Source organism: Podarcis pityusensis, assembly GCF_964106645.2.
Source record: "Podarcis pityusensis genome assembly, chromosome: 1".
NCBI lineage: Eukaryota > Metazoa > Chordata > Lepidosauria > Squamata > Lacertidae > Podarcis > Podarcis pityusensis.
In genome coordinates, this window is record NC_138028.1 from 42878440 (window position 1) to 42903545 (window position 25106).

At 44.1% G+C, this 25106-nt stretch overlaps 3 protein-coding genes across 7 annotated transcripts in view; all 3 read left to right on the forward strand.

The window, feature by feature from the left end:
- The first annotated feature begins 289 nt into the window (after positions 1 to 289).
- LOC308472499 (protein-L-isoaspartate(D-aspartate) O-methyltransferase-like) lies at positions 290 to 11711 on the forward strand. 5 transcript variants are annotated; one of them, XM_080997493.1, is made up of 9 exons: positions 290 to 469; positions 2160 to 2301; positions 4649 to 4753; positions 5796 to 5827; positions 6679 to 6783; positions 7475 to 7595; positions 8994 to 9079; positions 9550 to 9719; positions 11197 to 11711. In XM_080997493.1, the coding sequence occupies exons 2-9, from the start codon at positions 2190 to 2192 to the stop codon at positions 11207 to 11209; spliced, it is 744 nt and encodes a 247-aa protein (XP_080853619.1). In that variant the 5' UTR covers positions 290 to 469; positions 2160 to 2189; the 3' UTR covers positions 11210 to 11711. The 5 variants fall into 5 exon arrangements, with proteins under 5 accessions (XP_080853619.1, XP_080853615.1, XP_080853616.1 ...); XM_080997490.1 differs by lacking the exon at positions 290 to 469 and adding an exon at positions 856 to 930; XM_080997492.1 differs by lacking the exon at positions 290 to 469 and adding an exon at positions 856 to 915.
- Positions 11712 to 13195: 1484 nt separating this feature from the next.
- RPUSD2 (RNA pseudouridine synthase domain containing 2) lies at positions 13196 to 19276 on the forward strand. Its single transcript, XM_080997246.1, has 3 exons — positions 13196 to 13743; positions 15153 to 15449; positions 16207 to 19276. Exons 1-3 carry the CDS (start codon positions 13225 to 13227, stop codon positions 16954 to 16956), a joined length of 1566 nt encoding a protein of 521 aa, XP_080853372.1. The 5' UTR covers positions 13196 to 13224; the 3' UTR covers positions 16957 to 19276.
- A 2897-nt stretch (positions 19277 to 22173) lies between these two features.
- The window catches only part of KNL1 (kinetochore scaffold 1), a 32493-nt gene continuing 29560 nt past the window's right edge, over positions 22174 to 25106 (forward strand). Inside the window, exons 1-2 of the mRNA XM_080996334.1 lie at positions 22174 to 22812; positions 24988 to 25039. Coding sequence (XP_080852460.1) covers positions 25005 to 25039 — 35 coding nt within the window. The 5' untranslated portion in view covers positions 22174 to 22812; positions 24988 to 25004. The remainder of the gene's footprint in view (positions 22813 to 24987; positions 25040 to 25106) is intronic.

A 25106-nucleotide genomic window follows, 5' to 3' on the forward strand; every position in this document is an offset into this window, starting at 1 on the left:
GTTCGCAAACAAGACTTCCGGTTCCCCTTGACAAACTTAGGAGGTGCGGGGTAAGAACGGTGGAGAAATCAAGAAGAAATAACCTCTGGAGGCAGGGCGCGGCGGGCGTGATTATTTCAGAGCAGAGGAACCAGAAAGTCCTGTCAGCTTTATCGCTACGTCATTGGCAATTTTGCACGGACATGTGCCCCACCCCTCAGACCCCTGAGCATGGAAGTGCCTAAGCAGAACCGGAAGTGAGAATATCTTCATTTTATACGATCTCTTTAGGAACCGTCCCGCGCGACATCTTAAAGCCGGGCGGAAGTTACTGATCGGCGGCTTCTCTCTCCCGCTTACGCAACAGCGTAAACAACAGCAGGCCTCAATTCCCCCAGTTACTCTCAAATGCCGTAATAAGCAGCTGCTGAAAGAGGAGGAGCTAGGAGGGCGAGAATGCGAGTGCGGAGGACTTAGTGCGGCTGCGCAGGTGAGTCCGCCTTTTTGTGGGAGGGGTGGGATCCTGGGGACGGGGTCCTGGGTCTTGGTTCTCTCTGGGAAGCGGGAGGGCTGCTCGAGACTGAGCTGCCTTTTGGGGGACAGCAGTCTGCTCTCTCTTCTCCTGGCGCTTGGGAGGGAGGCGTCAGAGGGGATCCTCAGAAAACCCTCAGAAGAGGAGTCGGAACCCAGCCCAGCCCAGCCCACCTCCTCTTACCACTAAGGAGCCTTGCATATAGGCTCTTCCCTTCCCCCACATTCCCCATCATAAGACACCAAGAGGGGAGGGGGTTGACTCTTGAGTTGAAGTGCCTCTTTCTATGCTCATCTTTTAGTGGGGCGGACCTTTCCTTTTATTACGATTTATCAAATTCGTATACTGCCCTTCATCCAATGCCTTGTTTTTGCTTTGAGGCACATGCTTTGAGGAACAAATATGTATGTTTGTCGATGGTAACAACACTGGTACCATTAAAGGCTAGCCCATTTATTATGGCATCGGGTTTTGTGGGCAGTAGTCCATTTACCTCATATACATGAAGTGTTGTCCTAAGTTACAGGTAGATATTTATGTGGGTGGAAATTGCAATCTGTGGTCAGAAGGAGATGCAATGCAAAAAACAAAAAACGCCAAGTGAGATAATTGTTATTTATGTTATTTGTGTGACCACTCACAAGTAAGTTAGCAACCCATACAAATGGGTTGGTAATGCATGTAATATTTTATACATGTAGTATTTTAAAAATCCATTTTCCCATTCGTTCTACAAGTTGGTGTACTGTAAGTCAGTGATATAGCTTTGCAGACAATTACAGTCACAGCCCAGTCTCTACAAAAAAGAATAGATGAGCACTATTGCAAATTATTTCACTTGTTAGCTTAACCTGCCCACTCCCCTTTACTGGCCCTCCCTGCCCACACCTACAGCCTTGGCCGTGTGGGGCGGCTGCCTTGGACAACACATCTTGAGTCCCATTAATAGGCAGCAAAGTGTCTGTTGTTCTATTTTATAATTTTATTTTATAATGTTACAATTATTATTGTAGTCTTGCTGCCAGGAAGGAGGTGTTTGTAGGGTTTTCTGCCTCACGTGCCAAAATAGCTTTGATTGCCATTGGCTGCAATACACCCTGATTGTAGTGAGGAGTACATGCTGTGCACTGCTATGTGCCGCTTGGCCACGGACAGTAAAATATCTTGGCCAACTCCTTACGTTTATCAATGTCCTTAGTTTGTATTTATTTTTGTCACTGTGATAACAAAATTTATTTATTTATTAATACATTTGCATTCCACCTTTCTTTCCAAGGAGCTCAAGGTGGTGTAGACCCTTTATCTACATACTCAGTGAGTTTCATAACACAGTGGGGATTTTAACCTGACTTTCCCAGAACCTAGTCCAATGCTCTAATATCTCTCTTCTAACTTCTTGGACTGGTGTTTTTTTTTTGTTTTTGTTTTTTTAAACTTATTAGCAGTACTTTTATTGACATCAAACAGTTAGTATTTGACTTAGACGGCAAATGTGTTCTCCAGATTTCCCTGTATTGCATCTATGCATCTGTTCCTAATCTAGGCGGCTCCTGCGTGTGGAGGATTTGGTTTCTATGAGGCGTTACATGATCTTGCTCTAAATATAAAAAAACTTTCTCTCTTTGGTTCATTGTGACTGGCTGGTCAGGCTTGGGAATCCCCTGCACATTTTTATGGGATGAGCTGTACGCTGCCTTTTGCTACCTTGCTCATGGGACTCCTGCTGACAAGAACCATGGCCTGGACCTCGACTGGAAAGACACATGCGGAACTGATCAACAATCTTTACAGTAAGTACAATACAGAGCAAACAGAACCAACGACCAGCAGCAGCCTGACGTTCAGGGCTCACCTCTAAAACAGCTGATGAAATGTTTGGATACTGTCCAAAATCCTCACTTATTTTTAGCATTGTTGACTTGACACCTATTTCATGGAGTGGATGTCAGTGTGAAAACCTGTTTTAAAATTCTACCTGCATATGAGCTTTAAGATTCTGGGCTCGTGTCTGTCTGCTCCGCCTATGTATTCAGCTATACAAGCAGCCACAAATGATGCAATAGAGAAATCCATCCTAAGCATCTAATTTAAGAAAGGTTATTCAGAGCATGCAGAGGCTCAGCTCCCCTACAGCTGAGGCAGGTAGCCATTTCTTCTAATGAGTTTCTTTGGGAATGCAATAATCCATAATTGTTATCATCCTCAGGCTGCCTGTCTTAGATGGGAGCTTACTCAGACAGTACAGAAACCAGGAGAGTCAATCTGCCAGTGGCTATGATGGCCATAAAAAAGCAAAACAATTAACTGGGAACCTTTCTGTATTTGTCCATCCAACGATTGTTTTGGTTTTTTTTTTAAAGAAAATGAGTATATTTTGCAAGTTACAACCCTGCCATTGCACCTGTTTTTCCTTGGGCTCACCCAGGGCACAGCTGCAATGTTAGGCCAATTGTGTGGATCTTTTCTGTGGAATGGATGATAATGTGTAAATGACATCCTAAGAGAGCACAGCATAATCTGTCCAGTTCTAGAGGTGAAATCTTAAGTCAAGTTCATTTCCCCAGTCACACTTTCCCAAGCTGTTTTATTGAACGTCAAACCCAGCTTAAAGCACTGTCTCTGAGAACCAATCTCTTTGTGTTTGGTATTTTTCTGTAAATCTCTCATGTGGAACAGGACTGATCAGGGTTTACTTTTACACAAAGCTATTGAGAGCAATTACTTTTTCTCTTATTTTACGTGAGGTGTAGCCAGAGACCTGAATGTGAGCCTGTTCCCAAATTGTCTAGATGAGCTGATTTCTATTTTGCGGCTCATGGGAACAGAGGGACCAATTATAATCGGGGCCAAGGACGAGCAGAACCTCCCCTGCAACCAAATCCCAGCTTGCTATTGCTGCTTAGGATGGCAGGTAGGGAGGGTGGTCCATTGGTGCTGCGCCAGTTCCTTGGGCCCCTTGGGGAATTTGTGGGCTTTGGGTCTGAAACCTCTGTTGCCTTACTCCTATAATGCCCTTATTTGGGGGGGGGGGGCGTTTCTACTGGCTGCCTCTGCCAGGAGACCCACTGGCAGTAGTGTCCCACCATCTCGGGTGGAACTTGGGCTTGTTATGTAATGGAGCCACACCGCAAGCAAAGACGTGATGCATCCTAAACTGCCCACCTCTTAACACCAGAGGGTTAGGATTGCAAACCTGTACCAGCTTTTCACAGGCAGTAGCAGGGTGGTCTGCATATGTGGACTTATTTGCATGAACTGGGGCTGAGCAATGTGGCTGGGTTTCAGCATCAAAGGTTTATTTGCTGAATTTGGAGTCTAGAGCAATAACCCCCTTTCCCTCTCCCTGGTGTGTTGCATGCATGTGTATGGATAGATAGTGGATACAATGAGAGCCTATGTGGTGTGGTGGTTAGAGTGTTGGACTAGGACCTGGGAGTAAAGGTAAAGGGACCCCTGACCATTAGGTCCAGTCATGACCGACTCTGGGTTTGCGGCGCTCATCTCACTTTATTGGCTGAGGGAGCTGGCGTACAACTTCCGGGTCATGTGGCCAGCATGACTAAGCCGCTTCTGGCGAACCAGAGCAGCGCATGGAAACGCGTTTACCTTCCCGCCGGAGCGGTTCCTATTTATCTACTTGCACTTTGACGTGCTTTTGAACTGCTAGGTTGGCAGGAGCAGGGACTGAACAACGGGAGCTCACGCCGTCACAGGGATTCGAACTGCCGACCTTCTGATCGGCAAGTCCTAGGCTCTGTGGTTTAACCCACAGCGCCACCTGCGTCCCTTGGACCTGGGAGACCAGGGTTCAAATCCCCACTTGGCCATGAAGCTCACTGGGTGACCTTAGGCTAGTCACTGTCTCAGCCTAACCTACCTCTCAGTGCTGTTGTGGGGATTAAATGAGGAGAGGGAGACCCATGTATGCCACCTTGAGCTCCTTGGAGAAAAAAGTGGGATAGAAATGCAATAAATAAATATATTTTTTTTAAAAAAGCAGTGTAAATGTATACCTGTCTTTGGACCACAGTGCAGTAAAATTCAGTATCAAACAACATAAAAGTGATACTAAATATAAATAGTAATAAAAAGTATGCTGCTGTCAGCCTTATTATCCTCTCTCGTGTTTTTCTGTAGAAAATGGTGTGATTAAGTCTCAGCAAGTCCTTAAAGTGTTGTTGGCAACAGACAGATCCCACTATATCAAGTATTTTCCATATATGGACTCTCCTCAGTCAATTGGTAAGAAATGTTGCTGTAGATTGCAATGTCAGTTAAAGGAAATACTGCATATTTTAGGGACCGTATTGTCCATAGCATTGTCTTTTGGGAACTCTCCAAATCCCAGAATCTAAAGTTGGGAGGGATCTCAGAAGTCATCTAGCCCAGCTTCTGCTTAGATATCTCCAGCTCACCACCTCCCAAGGCAGGACTGTTCTACCCTTGAGCCATTAAGAAGCTTTCCTAACCCTTTCCCAGCATCTGCTTCCCTGCCACTTCCACTTGCTGATTCTAGTCCTGTTCTCTGGAGCAAATCCCTGTGAACAAATCTACTCCTTCTACATGACGGCCCTTCAGATATCTGAAGGTGGCTGTCAGGTCTCCACTTAATCTTCTCTAGGCTAAACGTACTCGGCTCTTTCAAGCATTCTTCATAGGGCATAGTTTCCAGATCTCTTAATGATCTTGGTCACCCTGCTCTGGACACCCCCCTAGTTTCTCAATGTCTTCCTTAAAATGTGGCATCCAGAACAGGACTCTACCTCAGATGCAGCCTGGCCAGTCTAGAAAGCAAGTGAAACCATTATTTCTTCTCATCAGGACACTATGGCTACTGTTCAGGCATTGGCTTTTTAGCAGCTGCATCACACTACTAACTCATTCAGCTTGTGCCAAGCCAGGTCTCCTCCACTCTATCCTTGCACCTTCATTTGTGTGTTTTGCACCTAAATGCAGGACTTCGCCTTTATCTCTGTCAAATTCCATCGTGTTAGTTTCAGCCCAGCGTTCTAGCAGCCCAAGATCATTTGAAGTCTTAATTCTGTAAGACTGAGAGTTGTCCTTTGTTTATGGGCTGCAAAAGTAAGCTCTGAAAACTAGCAAAGTGGACAAAATATTCTACAGATAGTATGTCAAACTGAAAGCTGGAAATCCTTAGGTTTTTGAGTTGTCTAGGAAAACCGAAAGGGCGGATTTGTGGTGAGAAACATACAAATCGCTAGAAAATGCTCCAATTGTTGTAGTTATAACATGAAAAGCAAACTTATCCACAGCTTTCTTTCAGGGTACAAGGCAACCATCAGTGCTCCTCACATGGTAAGACATACTTTTACATCCAATAATATACAGTATATGCATTGATAGCATTCGGTGGTTGAGGAAGCACAAAGGCCATGAACCATCGCAGCTGCCTAATGCCGAGTCAGTTCATTGGTTCATCTGGCCGAGCGCTCCTTTCTCTGGCTAGCGATGGTGCTGGCTTTAGGCAATCTTCTGTGGTCCTGTTGCCTGAGATCCCCTGAATTGGTGACGACGGCAAATTCTTTCTGCTAGGCATTGGCTGAACAATCCTGTGTGCTGCAGATGCGCGTAAACAAGCCCACCGGTTTTTGGGTGGTCCCAAACCCCACAGAACTTAGGACAGCTGTTCCTTGCTTCATTCAGGAATACAGGTTGCACTCGCTGCTGGCTGGCTATCAGGTCAGAGATGTCTTGCTCACCATGGGGCAGAAGTAGATATCTTGGCCTACTGCTTGACATCGCCTCCTTTATCCTTTCTCAAGAGACAGCATCTGCCTTCTTCAGTCTCAGGCCCTTCCCCTCCCTTTCCATTGCTACTGAGGCTTTGAAGCCACCAGGAGGAGCTGGAAAACTTGCAGGTCCTCTCAGTCTCACCCCACCCCTTGCATATCATCGAGGCTCCTTGGGAGCAGGCAGTCTAGTCGTTTCTTCTCCACACCTTGTGTGTGCCTCTATTGCAAACTTTAACATGCCTCGGAGAAATTCCTCAGCTGAAATATCTGTGGGCGTCAACTTAGCAGAAGCAACCTCTAAATCTTTAGTAAGACTGTGTATCTTAACCATCCTGCTTCTTGTTGCCTTTTGGCAAGGGGATCGTGAAAGATGCCGGTGTGGGAAGAGTGAAATATAGTTGCTTTCTCCCACAGCATGCTCATGCCCTTGAGTTACTGAAGGACCAGCTAGTGGAAGGAGCAAAGGCGTTAGATGTCGGATCAGGAAGTGGATACCTCACAGCTTGCTTTGCAAGGATGGTAAGCAGAATGGAAATTGAGAGGAAATCCTTTTTTTTTCTGTTTGGCTAAAAACGTCTACTTGTAAAGCTTACCTTCTTAAAGAACAGATGATCTTATGCATATGTTTGGTGTTGCTTCTCTGTAGAGCAGGATTTGACTGCTGAAAATGATTGAATTTGGATAAATTGCAAGGGGTCTGCTAAAGTGAATTTTAGTTTTAACACAATTTTAACAAAAGCAACAAGAAATGCCTCTCTACATATAGAATTCTGAAACTATTCCTCCACTGTCCTGCCAAGTAAATTGCCTAGCACTGGGGGGGGGGGGGAGAGATAGAATGAGGCTGCAGTCCTATACACAGCTACTTGGGAGTATGTCTCATTAATTCAACATGACTTACGGTAGTTCTGAGCAGGCATGCATAGAATTGTACTATAAGATTTTCCTCCATTGGAATTGGCCAATTAGTATATTTAATGATCATGTGGAACGCGGGACAGGTAAAATTGTAGGAATAACTGCAAAGGGACTGTTCATTTTCAAGGTAACCAGTCATTGGAATTATCCTTCTGTCATTCTAAAACTGGATGGAGAAATAATTGGATAAAAATTATCAGGCATTGCAAAAAAGGGAACCTCTCTGCTCTCTCAGATAATTTTGTTTGTAGTAGTAACACAGATTTGAAGCACATGTGGCATCTCTTGACAGGTGGGTCCCACAGGGAAGGCAGTGGGAATCGAACACATTGAACAGCTGGTTCATGAGTCCATCAAAAACCTCAGAGAAGATGATCCCTCTTTGTTGAGTTCTGGCCGAGTGAAACTTCTAGGTGAGCATCGGTATCCTTTGCAAATTTGATGCTTTTGAATTATGGTGCTGGAGGAGACTCTTGAGAGTCCCATGGGCTGCAAGAAGAACAAACCTATCCATTCTGAAGGAAATCAGCCCTGAGTGCTCACTGGAAGGACAGATCGTGAAGCTGAGGCTCCAATACTTTGGCCACCTCATGAGAAGAGAAGACTCCCTGGAAAAGACCCTGATGTTGGGAAAGATGGAGGGCACAAGGAGAAGAGGACAACAGAGGACGAGATGGTTGGATAGTGTTCTCGAAGCTACCAGCATGAGTTTGATCAAACTGCAGGAGGCAGTGGAAGACAGAAGTGCCTGGCGTGCTCTGGTCCATGGGGTCACGAAGAGTCGGAAACGACTAAACAACAACAACAACAAAGCTAGAACCCCTTCACACTTGTGAAAACTTTACTTAGCAGGAACGGTTTAAGCCTAGCAATAACCCTAAGATTAGTTTCATGAAAATAAATGAACAAGCTACTGCAGAGGATTGCACATTTAGAGCTAGTTTTCCGAGCCTGCAGTCTTAAGCACACTTACATGGGAATAAGCACTATTGAGCGCAATTCTTACTTCCAAGTAACCACACACAGGATTGCAATGTAGAAGTATATTTTTGTAATGCAGTCTTCCCAGCCTGAAGCCCTCCAGACTACAACTCCCATTGGTCCCGGTCACACGACCATTGGTCAGGGATAACGAGGATTATGGTCTGAAACATCTGGAGAGCAACAGGTTGGGGGAAGCGAGAGTAATGATTTCTGAGCATCTAAAAAGTAATGGTAAAGGACCCCTGGACAGTTAAGTCCAGTCAAAGGCTACTATGGGGTTGCGGTGCAGGAGCCAGTATTTGTCCATAGCTAGCTTTTCCAGGTCGTGGTCAGCATGACTAAACCACTTCTGGCACAATGAGAAACCGTGACGGGTGCCAGAGTGCATGGAAATGCCATTTACCTTCTTGCCTTAGTGGTACCTATTTATCTACTTGCACTGGTGTGCTTTTGAACTGCTAGGTTGGCAGAAGCTGGGACAGAGCAGTGGAACCTCACCAACATCACATGGATTCGAACCACCAACCTTCTGATTGGCAAGCCCAAGAGGCTCAGTGGTTTAGACCACAGTGCCACCCACATCTCTTTAGCTCTGCTTTCCCAATTCCACCTAACCTTGGTAATATCAAAGAGCACAGTTCTCTTTTTTAGGTCTTTCACTATGGTTATTATACTTCATTTTGATACCCCCAGTGCCAACATAATCTGCATACAAGTCTTCCTTGCACGCAGATGCCAAGTGAAAGGAAAGGCAAAGGAGAAGTGTATAGGAGAAGCTGCCATCTGAACAAGAACCTTCACTGCACATTCTCTTTCTCTCTCCACAGTTGGGGATGGCAGAAAGGGGTACCCCGAAGAAGCCCCTTACGATGCCATCCATGTTGGAGCAGCTGCACCCACAGTGCCAAAGGAGGTAAGAGAGAAAGTTGCCTGTCTCTTTCCTCTCAGCTCTGGCTTGGAACCTTTTTGAAGCGGTTAATTTACTAAGTCTAGAAGACTGTTGTGAAAAAAGTGTAACAATATGTTTCAGCTGTTATCATAAGGAAAGAGAACTAAAATAGAACAGAGACAATGTTTAATATACTGAAAACTCTGATGGCCTGGAGATTTGACCACGTTTCTATTGACATGAGGTGTAAGAAAAATGGTTCACTCTTGGCATTTCTCAGCACATCACAAAGAGAGTGTTTAGGTATAAGTGAGTAGCAGATTTGTTGCCATTTTTAATTTTTATTTTGGAAATGGCTGCTTTTCATGGACTACTTCAAGAGCTAGAGAACAGTGTTCAGTTTGTCTTTCTTCCCTTTTGTGTGTACGTGGAAACTGAATTTCTCCATTTTGTTTCTGTTTTGCCTTATTGCTCTTATTGATTCTTACTACTAGTTGCTGAATGAGCTGAAACCTGGAGGACGACTAATTCTGCCCATAGGGCCAGAGGGTGGAAACCAGGTTTTGATGCAGTATGACAAAACCAAAGACGGGCAGATTGTGGAAAAGCAGCTGATGGGTGTGATATATGTCCCTCTGACAGACAAAGAGAAACAGTGGCCTCGGTAAATTATTAATAAGATCCTACCCTCTTGTGTTCCAACGCATTGCTGGATAAAAGTTCACTTTCCCCACAGTTACAGCACTACTAAAAAGAGAATCCCTATCACAGGGTGTGTTTTATTAGGCAAAGATACTTAACATGCTGTGAGCAACTTTGTAGTGAAACCATTTTTAAAAAACTGTGCATTCTCTCAAAACAGAGAGTAAATGTCTTGGGAAACATACAGGGAGTGGGAACCTTTGTCCCATGGACCAAATGTGGCCTGGCCTGGGTCCATTTGTCCCTTAAGTCCATTTTTTTCCAGATCACACCCACCGGTCAAACCAAAAAGTTTCCCCACCCCAATACAGAGGTAACTTAATGTTCTTTTTAAGGCTATGTAACGCTGTGATTCCAGGCACTTTTGCAAGAAAGCCCAATTGAACAAAGCTAAGCTTATTTTTCAGTAAGTTTGTAGGCTTCTCACGGGCATTCAGTTGTGAGAACATGATTCCAGACTAGATGGGCCACTGACCTGATCCAGCAGGCTCTTTTTATGTGGATTTGTTTGTTTATTTATTTATTGTATTTACCACCCACCTTCAACTGCAGTTGGACATAATGGCTAACTGTGGTTTAATTAAAGCAGGATGTAAATGCTAATGAAGTGGGGAGGACAGGACACTGAACTATGGCAAGCCAAGAGCTGAGTTTCCAAACCAGGTTATTATAGCTATACTGTTATTGGGCAAGAGAAAGCCAGTGTTTCCATTAGCCCTTGTTCACAGGGAAAATATAATACCAAGTAGTGATTGTACTGTGCCTCGTGATACATGGGATAAGGAAAACTCCATTGCCTCTTGTAAACACAGGTGAATAGGTAGAATCTATGTTAAAAAACCAGTCAGAATGTATATTTAAAAGGCCCACAAACATCAAGTTTGAAGGTCAAAACCTTGAAACAGGTCTATAATATTTGGCCCAAGAAGATCCAGCATCTGCTGGGGGCATTTAATACAAATGATGCTATTGGCATGATCCTTCCCTGTGTGGATGCTTTGCTTGCATGCAGACAACACCCACAAATGGCTATTTATTCCTGCTTCCATATGTAAAAAAATGTTTTTATATCTGAAGTTTAGAAAATCTACATTCATGTCACTTCCCAACATTAAGGTCTTATTTTTCTAAATGAAGAGTAAAACTCCTGAATCAAATGAATTGCAGAGCCATCATTTTCCTGGAGTGATCAAGTCATCATAGATATTTGCTTGTTAACCAAATGGCATTTCCCTTTTTATCTGTGATTTCATTAACTGCTTATATTACGGTCTCTACCACTTAGCTGTATATATTAACTTTGAGAAAGCTCAAGGCAAGGAATACCATTTCACTTTGGGCAATATTTTCATCTCTCCAGCTAAGTGCGAACACTTGATTTTTGCGAAAATATATTCATGTATGTTTATATTAATTGTCAATTGTCTCTCTTTCTTTAGGGGTGAACTTTAAAGATCTTAAATCACCTTTAAAGGATCTTTGGAAAACCTGCGAACTATGTTTGGAAAGAATAGGCATTCTTATGCTGTGCAGATAAATGCATAAGGCTCTGCTTCTTAAATGGACTTCTTTAATACTATTAAAGATAACAACTCTTGTAATGTAAGGGAAGCTAGGATCAGTCCTTCCACCAGGCTAACAGATTCATTTTCTGTTAACTCCAAGAACTCTTGGAATTGGAAGGCAAAGCAGAGTGATAGGTTCAAGACTGATAACTAGCATCAGTCCAGCTGTTTCATAGGATACAAAAAAAATCCTGCATGCAGAAGCAAAAGAAAAAGTTGAGGTGGGTGTTTGTGCACAATATGCCTTTTTATTATGCAAGGAAGCAATGCTTATGTGGCCGTCTGCTGTTGGGAGAATAATTTAATTGGTCTTCTACTTCTGAAAAAGGACATAACTGAAAATAGCCCGCAATTGTAACATCTCAATCTAATAAACTAATGAACTTGGATCTTGCTTTTCTTCTCTTTTTTTACTATTACACTTATAATACAATTTGTCCTGCTGGATGAGGACTCTCCTCAAGCATCTGTTTTCATCAGTAGCCACCCATCTGTTTAAAATCTCACATGTAAGTCAGGATACCTGTTTGTTCTTACCATTTGGTATTTGAAGGTGTACTGTCTCTACTCATGGAGGAGGGAATACTGCTACCCACCAAGCTAATACCGTCGCCCTGCAGCTTGTACATATTGTCATCTGTAAGGTTGGATCTTCTTGCTATTTAATACTGGATAGCAGTGGGCAGCGTTTTGGCATCTTGTGCTGTGCCAGAAATGTATGACTCAATACAGAATGGTGTGTGTGTGTATTTCTTCTTCTTCTTTGGCAATCACTCTTAGCCGAGTAAGATTGTCTTCCATGAACACGGTCTTAACAGTGAGTCCATAAATGACTTTGGAGACCAATTCTGGATCCACAAGTCCTTCCACAGTGTCAGACATAGGTTTCCAGGTGGGAGTTGATCACGGTGAGAGTTTGCCAAACATGCCTTCCTCTTGGCACGTTTCTCCCTTTCATCCTGAGTTCAAGCGTCTTCAAATTCCATGACACCTTTCATAAAGGCTGTTCTCCAACTGGAGCACTCGCAGGCAAGTGTTTCCCTGTTGTCAGTGTTTATACTACATCTTTTTAGCTTTGCCTTGAGAGAGTCTTTAAACCTCTCTTGTTGACTACCAGCATTACATTTTTCATTTTAAAGTTCAGAATAGAGTAGTTGCTTTGGAAGACAATAATCGGGCATCTGCACAACATGACCAGTCCAACGAAGTTGATGTGTTAAAATCATTGCTTCGATACTGGTGATCTTTGCTTCTTCCAGTACACTGGCATTAGTTTGCCTGTCTTCCCACGTGATGTGTAAAAAAAATTGTAGTCCCCAGTGATTCTGATGGCGTTTTTAAGTGGTCCATGTTTCACAAGCATACAATAAAGATGGTAGTACAATAGCTTTGCAAACCAGCATTTTGGTTTCCCTGCAAATGTCCCAGTGTGGATGCGCAAAATAAAATGGAGCATAAAATTGTATGCAAGTATAGATCTGAAATTGTTGTTTATGGTGAACACTTTTCTATTTATTTTTAACTTTTCTTTCTTCTTTTATTCTCTTTTTTCCCCTTCTTCTTTTTGAATATTGCTTTACAGATGTATAAATAATTATGTTCATGTGTATATGTATGAAATTTGTTTTTTTATTTATTTGATATTCTTTATTTTGTATTTAATAAAATTTAATTTTTTAAAAATGGAGCTAGCTGGCTATAATGTCCGCGTAAGCTTATCGGAGCCGTTTCCCCTGAAAGGCTTGCTTTACATATAAGCGAACTTCTGGCAGGCTGAGCAGTCTCTTGTCAGGTCTGTCTTGTCGCGCGACTTACCCGTCACCGGGAGCGAGCTCGATTGGTTTAAGTGGCGAGGCGTCACCGGGCAGCGCCGAGGAGCCGTGTCGCCGCGACGCGCGGATCATGCGGCTGACTGTTCTGAGCTCGGAGCTGTGCTCGCGATCACTCTTGGCCGAGCCGGGCGCCCGGTGCGGGTTGGCAGCCGCCGCGGCCTCGCTCTTGCCCGGCAGAAGCATGGAGGAGAGCCAGGCGGGCGGCGAGCAGGGGAGCTCCCCTCCGCCCGTGAAGAGGCTCCGGCTGTGGACCGGGAAGGGGAAGGCGAAAGGGAAGCGGGCCGGGCCGGCCGAGGAAGGCGAGAAGCGCTACGTGCCGCCTCCCAAGAAGCGCAACCCCGGCGTCAGCTTCGGCCAGAGCCACTTCGCCGAGACCAGCTACTACTTCGAGGGCGGCCTCCGCAAAGTGCGGCCCTACTACTTCGACTTCCAGACCTACTGCAAGGGCCGCTGGGTGGGCGAGAGCCTCCTGCACGTCTTCGGCACCGAGTTCCGCGCCCAGCCCCTCGAGTACTACCGGGCCGCGGCTCAAGCGGGCCGCCTCCGGCTCAACGAGCAGCCCGTGCGGGACCTGGGCGTCATCCTCAAGGTGAGGCCGGAACGGAGGGAGGATGGGGCGCCGGGGTCCGAGTGGCGGGCGATTCGGGGAAACGGCGGCGCGACCCTCCTGCTTGGCAGTTTGCAGGCGGGGAGATGGCATGTTCGTATGCTCCCAAAACAGGCGATGGGGAAGTGGGGAACCACCCACAGGAAAGTAGTATAGGTGGATCAGTTACCTTGCTTTCTGTTTTGGAGTTGACTTGCACACCTAAGTGGTAATAATAATTTTATTATTTATATCCTGCCCACCTGTCTGGGTTTCCCCATCCAGGAACAGTTTGCCACCTTGCCTGTCGAGCAAGTTGCAGAAACCTACATACATGGTTGATGGCCGGAGGGAGGGGAGTTATAAATAGTATGGTCAGAAGGAAATGGCATGTAAGTAGACAGTGAAAATTTTCCTATTTAAAGTAATGGAAACATATCTGTGAATCGTCACTGTTAATAAGCTAATTACCACTCTCTGTACTTACCTGCTTATCATTTCCATCTGATCTCACTGTATTCAATTCTCTCCCCCCACCCCCAAACACACACACTTCAAAGTCATTAATATATTTTCCTGCAAGTCTGGACCATCATTTCCTGCATCTGACAAAGTGGACTGTAGCCTACGTGCAAAAGCTTATACCATAATAAATGTGTTAGTCTGTAAGGTGCCCTAAGATTCTTCATTGTTTTTGCTAATATTCTTACTATTTTATGGGAGCATGTAATTATGTACATTAACGGCAGAAAGCATTTTTGTTTTAGTTTGTAAAGATGTAAATTAGAATTCACTTTGCCCCCTTTTGTTGTTGGAACAAGACATCATAGAAATTGACATAATATGAAGGCCTTTACCTGACATAGGATAACGTATTTTGGATACAACAAATTTTTTTCAATGTTTTAGTTAGGATTCAATCCTAACTATCTCTACTAAGAAGTAAATCATATTGCATTCATAGTCACCTATTCCCAGGAAGTGAGGCTAGAATTGCAGTCTTAGCTAAGTGCTAGAGTTTTATGACTGTCATATTAATTATTATATATAAATTACACTGCTATATATAATGTTACCCACCTTGCGCATCCTTGGTGGATATATAACCAATAGATAATAATATTCCCTTTTATTATTTTTCCTGTTTGTTTGTTTTTTAGTAAAAGGTAAAGGTACCCCTGCCCGTACGGGCCAGTCGTGTCCGACTCTAGGGTTGTGTGCTCATCTCACTTAAGAGGCCGGGAGCCAGCGCTGTCCAGAGACACTTCTGGGTCACGTGGCCAGCGTGACGAAGCTGCTCTGGCAAGCCATTTTTTTTAGTAAATGGAGCTAATAACCATAATTCTTCACAAACAGGCTATTCTAGGAAGTTTCCTGCTCCTGCTAACGTACAGTAATTGTTTTGCTTTCAGAATAATGACTTCATCCGGAACACCGTACACCGCCATGAACCTCCAGTCACAGCACAGGCTATTGAGTTCCTGGAAGAAAATGATGAGGTTGTGGTTGTAGACAAACCTTCATCCTTGCCTGTCCATCCATGTGGCAGATTTCGGCACAACACTGTCATTTTTATTTTGGGTAAAGAGCACAACCTGAAGGAGTTGCACACTATTCATCGGTTGGATCGCCTGACGTCAGGCGTCCTCATGTTCGCAAAGTCTGCAGAAGTGTCCAAGAGGATCGATGAGCAAGTGCGACAGCGACAGGTGAAGCCCTGAAGGTTTTTGTTCACATTTATAACCCACGCTTCCTCCTAATAACTTAGGGAGACATACAAAGGTTATACTCTCCTGTTATACTCTCCTGTTGTCCTCACAGCCACCCTGTAAAGTAAGCTAGAGTGACACCCATAGAGTTCATGCAGCGTTCAAAATTCACCAGTCGCATTTTGCACCTGGCTATCGGCCACTTGCAACCAAATGAAGATGCCCGGGTGCCAGGATGGCACCTGATATCTCTCCTCCATCTAGAGGTGCATGCCTGGGGATCCTTGGATTTTAACTGTTTTCACACATCCTGTAGAATTCTATCTGTTATATTTTATCAGCACAATTAGAATGAATTTCAGGAACCCAAAAGTTATATTGCCTTTCAAGCCATCTGGCCTCAAAATGACAACTAGGCATTCTACTTGGCAACTGTAGCCCTGGTTTAAGGAGTCATTTGGCACCTAGCTTATATATTTGAGTTTCTAACACTGGCTTCATGGTAGAAGCAGGGATTCAGACAGGCCCAACACTCCAACCACTATGACACATTATTGTTGTCTATAGAAAAATTCACAGTGAAATGAAGGGATTTGGTGGACATTACCCTTGCATAAAGCACTCAGATAGGCATAGGTACTGGTTCAGACCCTTGCCAGATACCATGCAGTGATCTTTGTGGGGCTTCTGCATTCTAGAACCTAAACAGATTCTTATTTTTGTTTCCTTCACCCCACTTCCCCATACCCCTCAATAGCTGGAGAAGGAGTATGTGTGCCGTGTACTTGGAGAATTCCCAGAAAATGAGGTGACGTGTGAAGAACCCATCCTGGTTGTCTCTTACAAAGTTGGGGTGTGTCGAGTGGACCCCAAGGGTAAAGTCTGTAAAACGGTCTTCCGGAGGCTCAGCTACAATGGCAAGACTAGTGTGGTGAAGTGTTTTCCTTACACTGGCCGCACCCATCAGATCCGTGTCCATCTCCAGTTTTTGGGACACCCTATTGTTAATGACCCCATCTACAACACCGATGCCTGGGGTCCCAAAAAGGGCAAAGGTGGCCATATTAATAAGACGGATGATGAGCTGCTTCGGGCTTTGGTGGAGGAGCATCTTTCGAAACAGAGCCTGGGTATCCTGGACGTTGCTGAGGAAGATTTGAAACCCATCGTAGGAGACAGAGTGCAGGAGGCTGTGTTGGACACCGCTGTAAATGTCAGTTCTGGCACTCGTGAGGAATCTGCAGGTGGAGAAAAGAGCAGGATATCGGCATGTTCTCAGAATTCTGTTCCTCAGGCAGAGCTGCACAAGACGGAAAGTGGAGAAACTTGCTCAAATGAATCCTGGGGCGAAAAGGACCCTCTCTGTGGCGAATGCAAGATAGTGAGGCCAGACCCATCACCCAAAGATCTAGTGATGTATCTCCATGCTTTGCGCTACAAGGGAGCAGAATTTGAATATTGCTCTAAAATGCCAGCCTGGGCACAGGATGACTGGGAAGAGACCTGAGACTTTTAAAATACTCTGTAAAGACTGTGTGTTAGTGTGTGTGAGAAAGAAATGGAAACATTTTACATGTTTAGGTGCACACTGAATTGGTCAGTTCATATGTAATGATCCTGGCTTAGTAGATGATTTATTATGCTGGGAACAAGGGTCAGACCTGCATGCTCCCTGATCCCTTGTGGTTTCTTTAAACCACAGTTTCCCATTACACCTGAAGTAGGAAACACTGGGTTTACTACCCAGGACCTGAAATCATGGTTAGTAAACCAACCTTGAACATGTTTTCTGCTTCAGCTATAACGGGCAACTGTAAGAAACCATGCTCAAAGTGCCAAACAGTATTGGAAGAGGACAGAACAGTGCCACTTAAAAAAGAAAAGAAAAAGCTGTGTCCATGTTGATCCATCCTGTCCTAAGTATACAGTTTTTTTTGGGGGGGGGGGGGAATGTGTGAAGATGCTTTTAAATAGCCTTCCTTTTTAAGATCTCTTCTCTGTGGCCAGTCACTTCATTGCTAACCTGGTTCATTTTCCATGAATGAGCACTCCAAAGATGGGCCAATGGGTTTGTATGTGGGTACACTTCAGTGCTTGAAGCAACTGCCTTTATATCAAGAGGTGGGTAATGACTAGACACTGGGCCAAATCTGGCCCATAGTGTATTCAGTCCATGGCTGCCTCTGCCACATTTCCATGTTCTCCTTGCCCAGCACAGAAGCCATGTAGGTTGTCTAAGGAGGAATAGCTCAGAGTGTCTATCTCTCTGTGTGTAGTCAGTTGGGCTGTGTAGTGCTTAGGTCTGTATCAGCAACTAGCACTTCAGCTTTCTTGCAGACACAGCTGGACCTTATAATTGCTGAAACCTTATCAAGCATCATTAGGTCTGTGAAAAGCAGCAGCTTGGTTTTGGGTTTCTAAATGGATGCTGGTGAGGGGTGTGTGTGAATGGGGTGAATTGAGCAACAGTAGCCCCTGGCATACACCTCTGTAAATCTTGCCCCTGATGGAATGCATCCTTCTGCAGAAAAAAAGGTTCAGCTCTGTTTTATAAGAAGGAATGTGATGACAGAGCCTTTCAGATGGTCGCAACTAATAATCAGATGTACATCTATGTAGGGTTGAAGCAGGGTGTTTATATGAGAGAACAGTTTATTATATTCCTGTCTACGAAACTTTTGAGCCTTCTTACCCTTGGGCTTGAGAGGCAATGGAAATGTCTTCATTGCGTGGGAGGTGGGAATGCTTCGCCTTGTCTAGGACCAAGTTTTCCCCTCCCTCTCTGAGAATAGAGGGCTTTTACTCGCATTTTCCTAAACACTGTCTGGTTCTTGCTCATGAACTGCAGTCATGATTATCTACCTAAGACAGTAGTAATATATTTTAATATCTAGTGGCCCTATTTTAAGATTTCGGAGCAACCAATATGACAAAAATAAAGGAAAGTCCTATCTAGGTGGCTTCCTTCCTATACAAAGCTTAATTGTAGAGATTACAAGAAAACAGTTTTACTATTGAACTGCATGTGTACAGTCAGAGCTTCCAGTGCACTCACAACTCTGCCCACCCATCCCCTTCCCTTTGGTGATCCTGTCATCAGTTTTTCTAGCTTATTGCTGGGTTGAGCAGGAGTTTTGCACCTGCTATGGTACACCTCTAAGGTCCAGGTGTCAGCCCTGTTACCATCCTGCGGGGTCTGGAATGTGAAACACTATAAATAGTAAAGATGTTATAATTTGGAGCTCACTGGGAGTGCAGTGACTGCAAGTAAACACAATTCTTTGTAAATTTTGCTTATCCATTTTTTTTTTTAAAAAAAGTTTAAAATTGCTATTACTGCAGAGCAACTCATTTAAATATTGACGAGCCCAACCCTGTACTTAAGGCAGCCACTATATATTGTAATAAGCCACATTTTATTTGCCCATGGTAGGCTTTAAAATTGATTCATTCAAGCATGCAGTGGACTTGCACCATTGAGGTAAGTACAGATTGCAAGATCTGGCTGTCACGGTTTGGCAGGTTTTTCCACGATGCATGTTTCTATACTCCATGCTCAGTTTTACTGTGGCTGGCTGCCATTCAGCTAATCTGTTCCTTAATGGTTCTGTGTTAACCATTAACTGTACAAGGAGGCTCGTTAAACAGTTACAAAGATAGTTAACCTGAGGAGCAGAATTGCCTTGAGGGAGCCCTTCACCACCTACTTCATTGCTTGAAAAAATCTCTGTAATGAATAGAGCTCATTCTGGCCTCTTCAAAGCATTCATCTGTGGTTATAAAATCAAGAGGAAGTGAACCATTTCTAATAAAATACACACATTAAACTTCTCTTTGTAATTTTTGGGACAAGGTCAGTATGCTTGAAAGTGCCTGCATTATAGTCCCTGCCTATACTTGATGAATTTGGATTTTCTCACCTGAAGAAACAGCAGTGTCCAGAGGTGCCAACTTGAAAAAAGTATTTTGGGGGAGCAGGTAAGCCACATAATCAATCACAACATGCAGCACACACACCATTTGAATGGCAATGCCCATCAAGTTGGGGGGGACCCCTCAAATATTTATTTGGGGGGCTGAAGAGACCTCAGCCCCTAAGAGTTGAGTCCTATGGTACTGTCAAAGATCATAGAGGCTATAATGTTAGGTAGGGTTTTTTTTAATTTAAAACCTTTATTTTGCCCCACCTTAAAAAAAAAAGAAAAGGCTCAACGGTTAACAGAATTTAGCAATTTAATAGACCTGCTATTGCAGAAATATTCCAACACTTTTTAAAAAGCACTAGTTCACCCACACCAGCAATTTGGCAAATTAAATACAGTAAAACCACAGGCTACAATGTGGAAATCTTAAAAGCAGGAAAGTTTAGATTAATTTCTGGAAGACCATTAACAAAAGAGGTTGAATTGAGCCTTCCTTAGGAGAGAGTTCAAGGGTCTAGACACAATCCCAAAACCCTAGTTTAAGAGTGAAAGCAAACATAATGATGTGAACACGAGGACAAACATGGCTGAAGAAAAATGGGCGTGAATTTCTACAATAGGAAATCTTTCCTCAGCAGGAGGATTTGGCCCAAGGTGATTGCATGTTTAAGCATTCTACAGCAGGAACCTAGGAAGCTGCCTTTATTTGAGGCAAAAATTGGCCCGTGTATTTTAGAACTAGGTAGGTAAAAGGTAAATTAACTATCTTGATTTTTTAGATTTATATCTGACTCTGAGTGACACCACTGTTTCAGGGAAGTCTTTCCCAGCCCTAATTGAAATGCCAGGGGCTGAACCTTGAGACCTTTTGCAAACAAAGCATGTGCTCTGCCCTTAAATTCAGATCACAGTCATACCTCTTGTTATGTTTGCTTCAGGTTGTGCGTTTTCAGGTTGCGTCCCGTGGCGACCCAGAAGTACTGGAAAGGGTACTTTTTGCAGATGCACAAAAAGACGTCATGCACAGAAGCGGCGAATAGCGATGCGCAGATGCAGATTGTGTTCTGCTCATGTGAACGGGGCTCCGGAACGGATCCCGTTTGCAACCAGAGGTACCACTGTATAGGACTACAGAAGCGTTCTGCTTGGATGTGCTTCTACAATTTCCACTGCCCCCAACCCTACCTTCTGTATTTTCCTGAATTCTGTGCAAGACACTCTCATCCATCAAAGTGCACAGTGTGGTCATTGGTGCATGGTGATGAGGAAGTTAGAGTAGACTGGACTACCTACCTATTGGAGAAACGCACCATCACCCCTTTACAAGGTTTGAGAGAAAGTTTATGGGCATAGCAGGGGCAGGAACTATATTAGGGAATGCTGAGGGATTAAATCTGGGACATCCAACACAGTGCATTCCAGGTTTGCTGGGATTCAGGGGTGCCAACTTGAATAAAATATTGAGGGGGGGGAGCTCTGCCCACCATTTGGGAACTTCCCTCAACTTGGGGGGGAGTCCAGCCCCCTCAAATATTTTATTGTGGGGCAGAAGGGACCTCAGCCGCTAGCTGGTTCCTATGGTGGGATTATTAATAATAACAATTTATACCTTGCCCATCTGGCTGAGTTTCCCCAGCCACTCTGGGCGGCTCCCAATCGAGTGTTAAAAACAATACAGCATTAAATATTAAAAACTTCCCTAAAGAGGGCTGCCTTCAGATGCCTTTTAAAAATAAGATAGCTGCTTATTATTAGAGCTCCCGTGAGGAGAGCTGCAGTCTCAGACTCACAATGAGGCATCGGACTCAAATAAGGCATCCAAAGTGCTCCTTAGCTACTTAATAAAATATTAAATCTTTAAGATAATCTTTAAATACAATCTTTAAGATAATAGTTTAGTTTTGTGTTACGTTGCTTTGACTGTATACTCTATATTTGACTTTCTTCAGATTGTTTTATGTTTTATTGATTTAACATGCTGTACTGTAAACCGCTTTGAGATTTATCTTAAAAATACAAAGCGGTATAGAAATTTAAAAAATAAATAAATGAAAATATTTTTTTAAAAATCAGCAGTTGCTATCCTTTCTCTGCAAAGGGTAGTTAGCCTGTTGCAACATAAACAGCTAAGAGATTTGTGCCACCTAAATACTTAAGGCTGACTTATCCAACGCTGGTCATATGCAGTGCAAATCTATTGAAATCAGTTGGCAAATTATGTGGACCCTTAAGTTCAATATGGGACTAACACTGGATGTCACCTTGTCTTCTTTGGGTGGGGGGCGTGAGCTCTTTCGGGGGGGGTAGAATAAAGCTCATTCAGCACAGTTGTCATCCTGACTTTTACGATTTCGGGGTAACGCTTCCTAGGAAGAGAGAAAATTGCCTTCCTTCGCATTCAGAAGCTCCGGGGAAAGCAGTGGCCATCCTCCCAAGCACAGTACAATGATAATGATCATAATTGCATTACTGTTGTTTCTTTTCCCCCAATTTTTTTTAATTGATTTTCACAAAATTAAAAACACACTAACAAATAAACAAACATAAATCACAACCTTATTAAAACTAATCTTCTTAACATTGTTAAGTGACTTCCTCGTATCCCCCTCTTGAATTTCAATGCATATCATTTTAAAGGTTTTCCAAATGTATTACTATTGTTTCTATTGCACGGCGGCAGTGAAAGGGTTTTCCATTTTGCTTCTGAACTGAAGTTTCCCCACCCCAAATAAAGAGTTTCATCAAGTAAACCGCACTAGTGGATGAATAAGTCGGGATTCAGATTCTCACCCCCAAAGACACACTTGGCTTTGCATTACAGCGTGTCCTACACATATTAAAGAATTTGCCCGCTTAGTAAATAAAGATCAGAAGCCGCCACGCCGAATTGTTTTACGTTAAACAAAAAACTTCCGACGAGGATGGGATTCGAACCCACGCGTGCAGAGCACAATGGATTAGCAGTCCATCGCCTTAACCACTCGGCCACCTCGTCACAGAAACCTCCACTCTCTCCAAGCCTATAAGGAACTGTTCCAACCGCAAACCTTTCTCTCGCCCCCCGCCCGCTTAGATGAATATACCGTCGCCCCTGAGCAAACGCTATGCCGTGTGCGGTACAACGAATGTCCTGAAGAATAACAACAATTCTCCCGAGAAGCCACAGAACGTTTCGTGGGTTTCTGCCTATCCCTTTCCCGGCGGTGGCTCCGTAGGCCTCACCGCACGGAGGCCGCCATGTTGTACGGAACGAGGGCGCTGCCGCGACGCCAATCCGAAACCGCCATTTAGGCCTTGAAGCGAGGTTGGCGGTTGGAGGCGCATGCGCGCGGTCTGGCGGTTATTTTGAATCCCGCCGGAGCCTAGTCGGGCGCTGGGCCTTCAGTCGCGGGGAGGCCTCAAAGGAGACGGGTGTGCGGCTGAAGACCGGACCCGGGAAGGTGAGCGGGGAGCGAGGGCGTCGCGCCAGAAGCGTCGGCGTGAGGGGAAGGGAGCGGGTGGGGCGGGGGGCGCTTCGCGGCCTCCCCAAATCTCCTTCCTCGCGTGGCTCTGGGCTCGGCGCTGGCGATCCTGAAGCGGCTCCGGCCGGGAGTGCTGCTCCCTCCCTCGCCCTCCTGCTCTCCACCCCCGCCGAGTTGCTTTAACCCTGGTTTCTTTTTCTTTTTAAAAATTATTTAATTTTCACCTTTTGAAATTTACAACCAACCAAAATAAAAAGAGATTTCCATGCATTCCCCTGAACTTTCTCTCCTCCCCTTTGTGTATGTTAACTTTTTTCCTCCTGTATCTTCTCTATTAAATCTCCATGACAACCGTTAAACTACAAGTCTCATTCCAATCCTACTAATATTTTTCATTGTTTGCAATGATTCTTAAGGTAAATTATATATTTTTCCCTATTCCTTATTAAAAAATTTGGTCTTCCTGGTTTCTAATTCTTCCGGTCATTTTTGCTATTTCGGCATAATCCATCCGTTTAATCTGCCACTCTCCTCTCTGGTAGGAATTGTGTCTTCTTTCAATCTCTGGGCTAACAACATCTGAGCAGCTTTCCCCTAATTTCTTTCCCGCCTTGACCCATTTCTAGCGCGCGACATTGACTTAAGTGGGGCTTACTTCCGAGTAAACCGTGCACTGCGGGGCAACCTCGAGTTAGCGCATTTCTGCTGGCGCCTTTGTTGGAAGTAAGGAAAAGGCAAGCGAGGTAATATTTTATATAGTACTGCCAGAAGTTCCTGCCTCTGGCTTGCTAGATTTAGGTTGGAGGCCCACTTTCCTGGGAGTAAGCTCCCTTGCTTTTGAGTAGACGTTTATAGGAGTGTGCTGCTAAAGGCCCAGTTTAAAGAGTCATTTGTGATAATTGAATTACATCATGGTGGTCCCCCCCCCCAGATGCTCTTTGAGGAAGGAATACTTTCAAACTAACTCACCTGATCATGGGGGGGGGGGGTAGAAAAAACTAAATGACAGCAGAAACTGGAGAAGTTTACCAGAAAGATGACAGCTGGCTTAAGATTTTATGTTGTGAACCATGATATAAAGGTAAAGGTACTCCTGCCCGTTCGGGCCAGTCTTGCCAGACTCTAGGGTTGTGCGCTCATCTCACTCTATAGGCCAGGAGCCAGCGCTGTCCGCAGACACTTCCGGGTCACGTGGCCAGCGTGACAAGCTGCATCTGGCGAGCCAGCGCAGCACACGGGACGCCGTTTACCTTCCCGCTAGTAAGCGGTCCCTATTTATCTACTTGCACCCAGGGGTGCTTTCGAACTGCTAGGTTGGCAGGTGCTGGGACCGAGCGACGGGAGCGCACCCCGCCGCGGGGATTCGAACCGAAAGCAAGTCCTAGGCACTGAGGCTTTTACCCACAGCGCCACCCGCGTCCCATATGAACCATGGTATATACTACTACTACTAATATTTTTTATTATTTATACCCCACCCATCTGGCTGGGTTTCCCTAGCCACTCTGGGCGGCTTCCAACAAACTATTAAAAATACAATAAAACATCAAACATTAAAAACTTCCCTAAACAGGGCAGCCTTCAGATGTCTTCTAAAAGTCAGATAGTTGTTTCTTTAAATACAAATTCAATAAATAAATAATAAAAAAGACGGGGGGGAGCATTTCTGCGGTCCTGTGAAGTTAAGTGGGTGGCTACATTGGAAGTTATGGAATAGCTTCTCCAGAGAGGCTCGCCTGGCATCTTCTTTATGGTCTTCCCACCCATTGAAGATCATTTTATTCACTCACACTTATGAATTTGTGTTTTAAAACCAATCCTAGTCTTTCAGTATTTAAATGTGGTTATAACTAAACTATACACTTTTGCTCTTTCATTATGATTTTTATTCTGGCCTGCAAATTGTGTTATTCTGTAGTAGAAGGAACATCTTATTGTTTTTATTGGGTTCTTCTTTAAAATTACTGTATTTTTTAGGTTTAATATTTTATAATGTGTGGTTTTGCTTTATAAGCTGTCTAGAGTTTTATTGATGGTAGCCAAATACTGTAGTGTCCATCATTTTTCATTTAATTTTGTCTCAAAAAACACCTGTGGTAGCTTGTTGTACTGTGCTTTCTCACAGTTTTAAGACTAATTTTGCACTTGTTGTAGGAAACCAGTCTCCCAAAATGGACAAGATTTATTCCGAAATGAGTGATGAAAAGTAAGTTGTGCTTTCAGTGCATGCCTTTTCTATGATGACAATTTGTTGTTTTTTATTTGCTGATTGT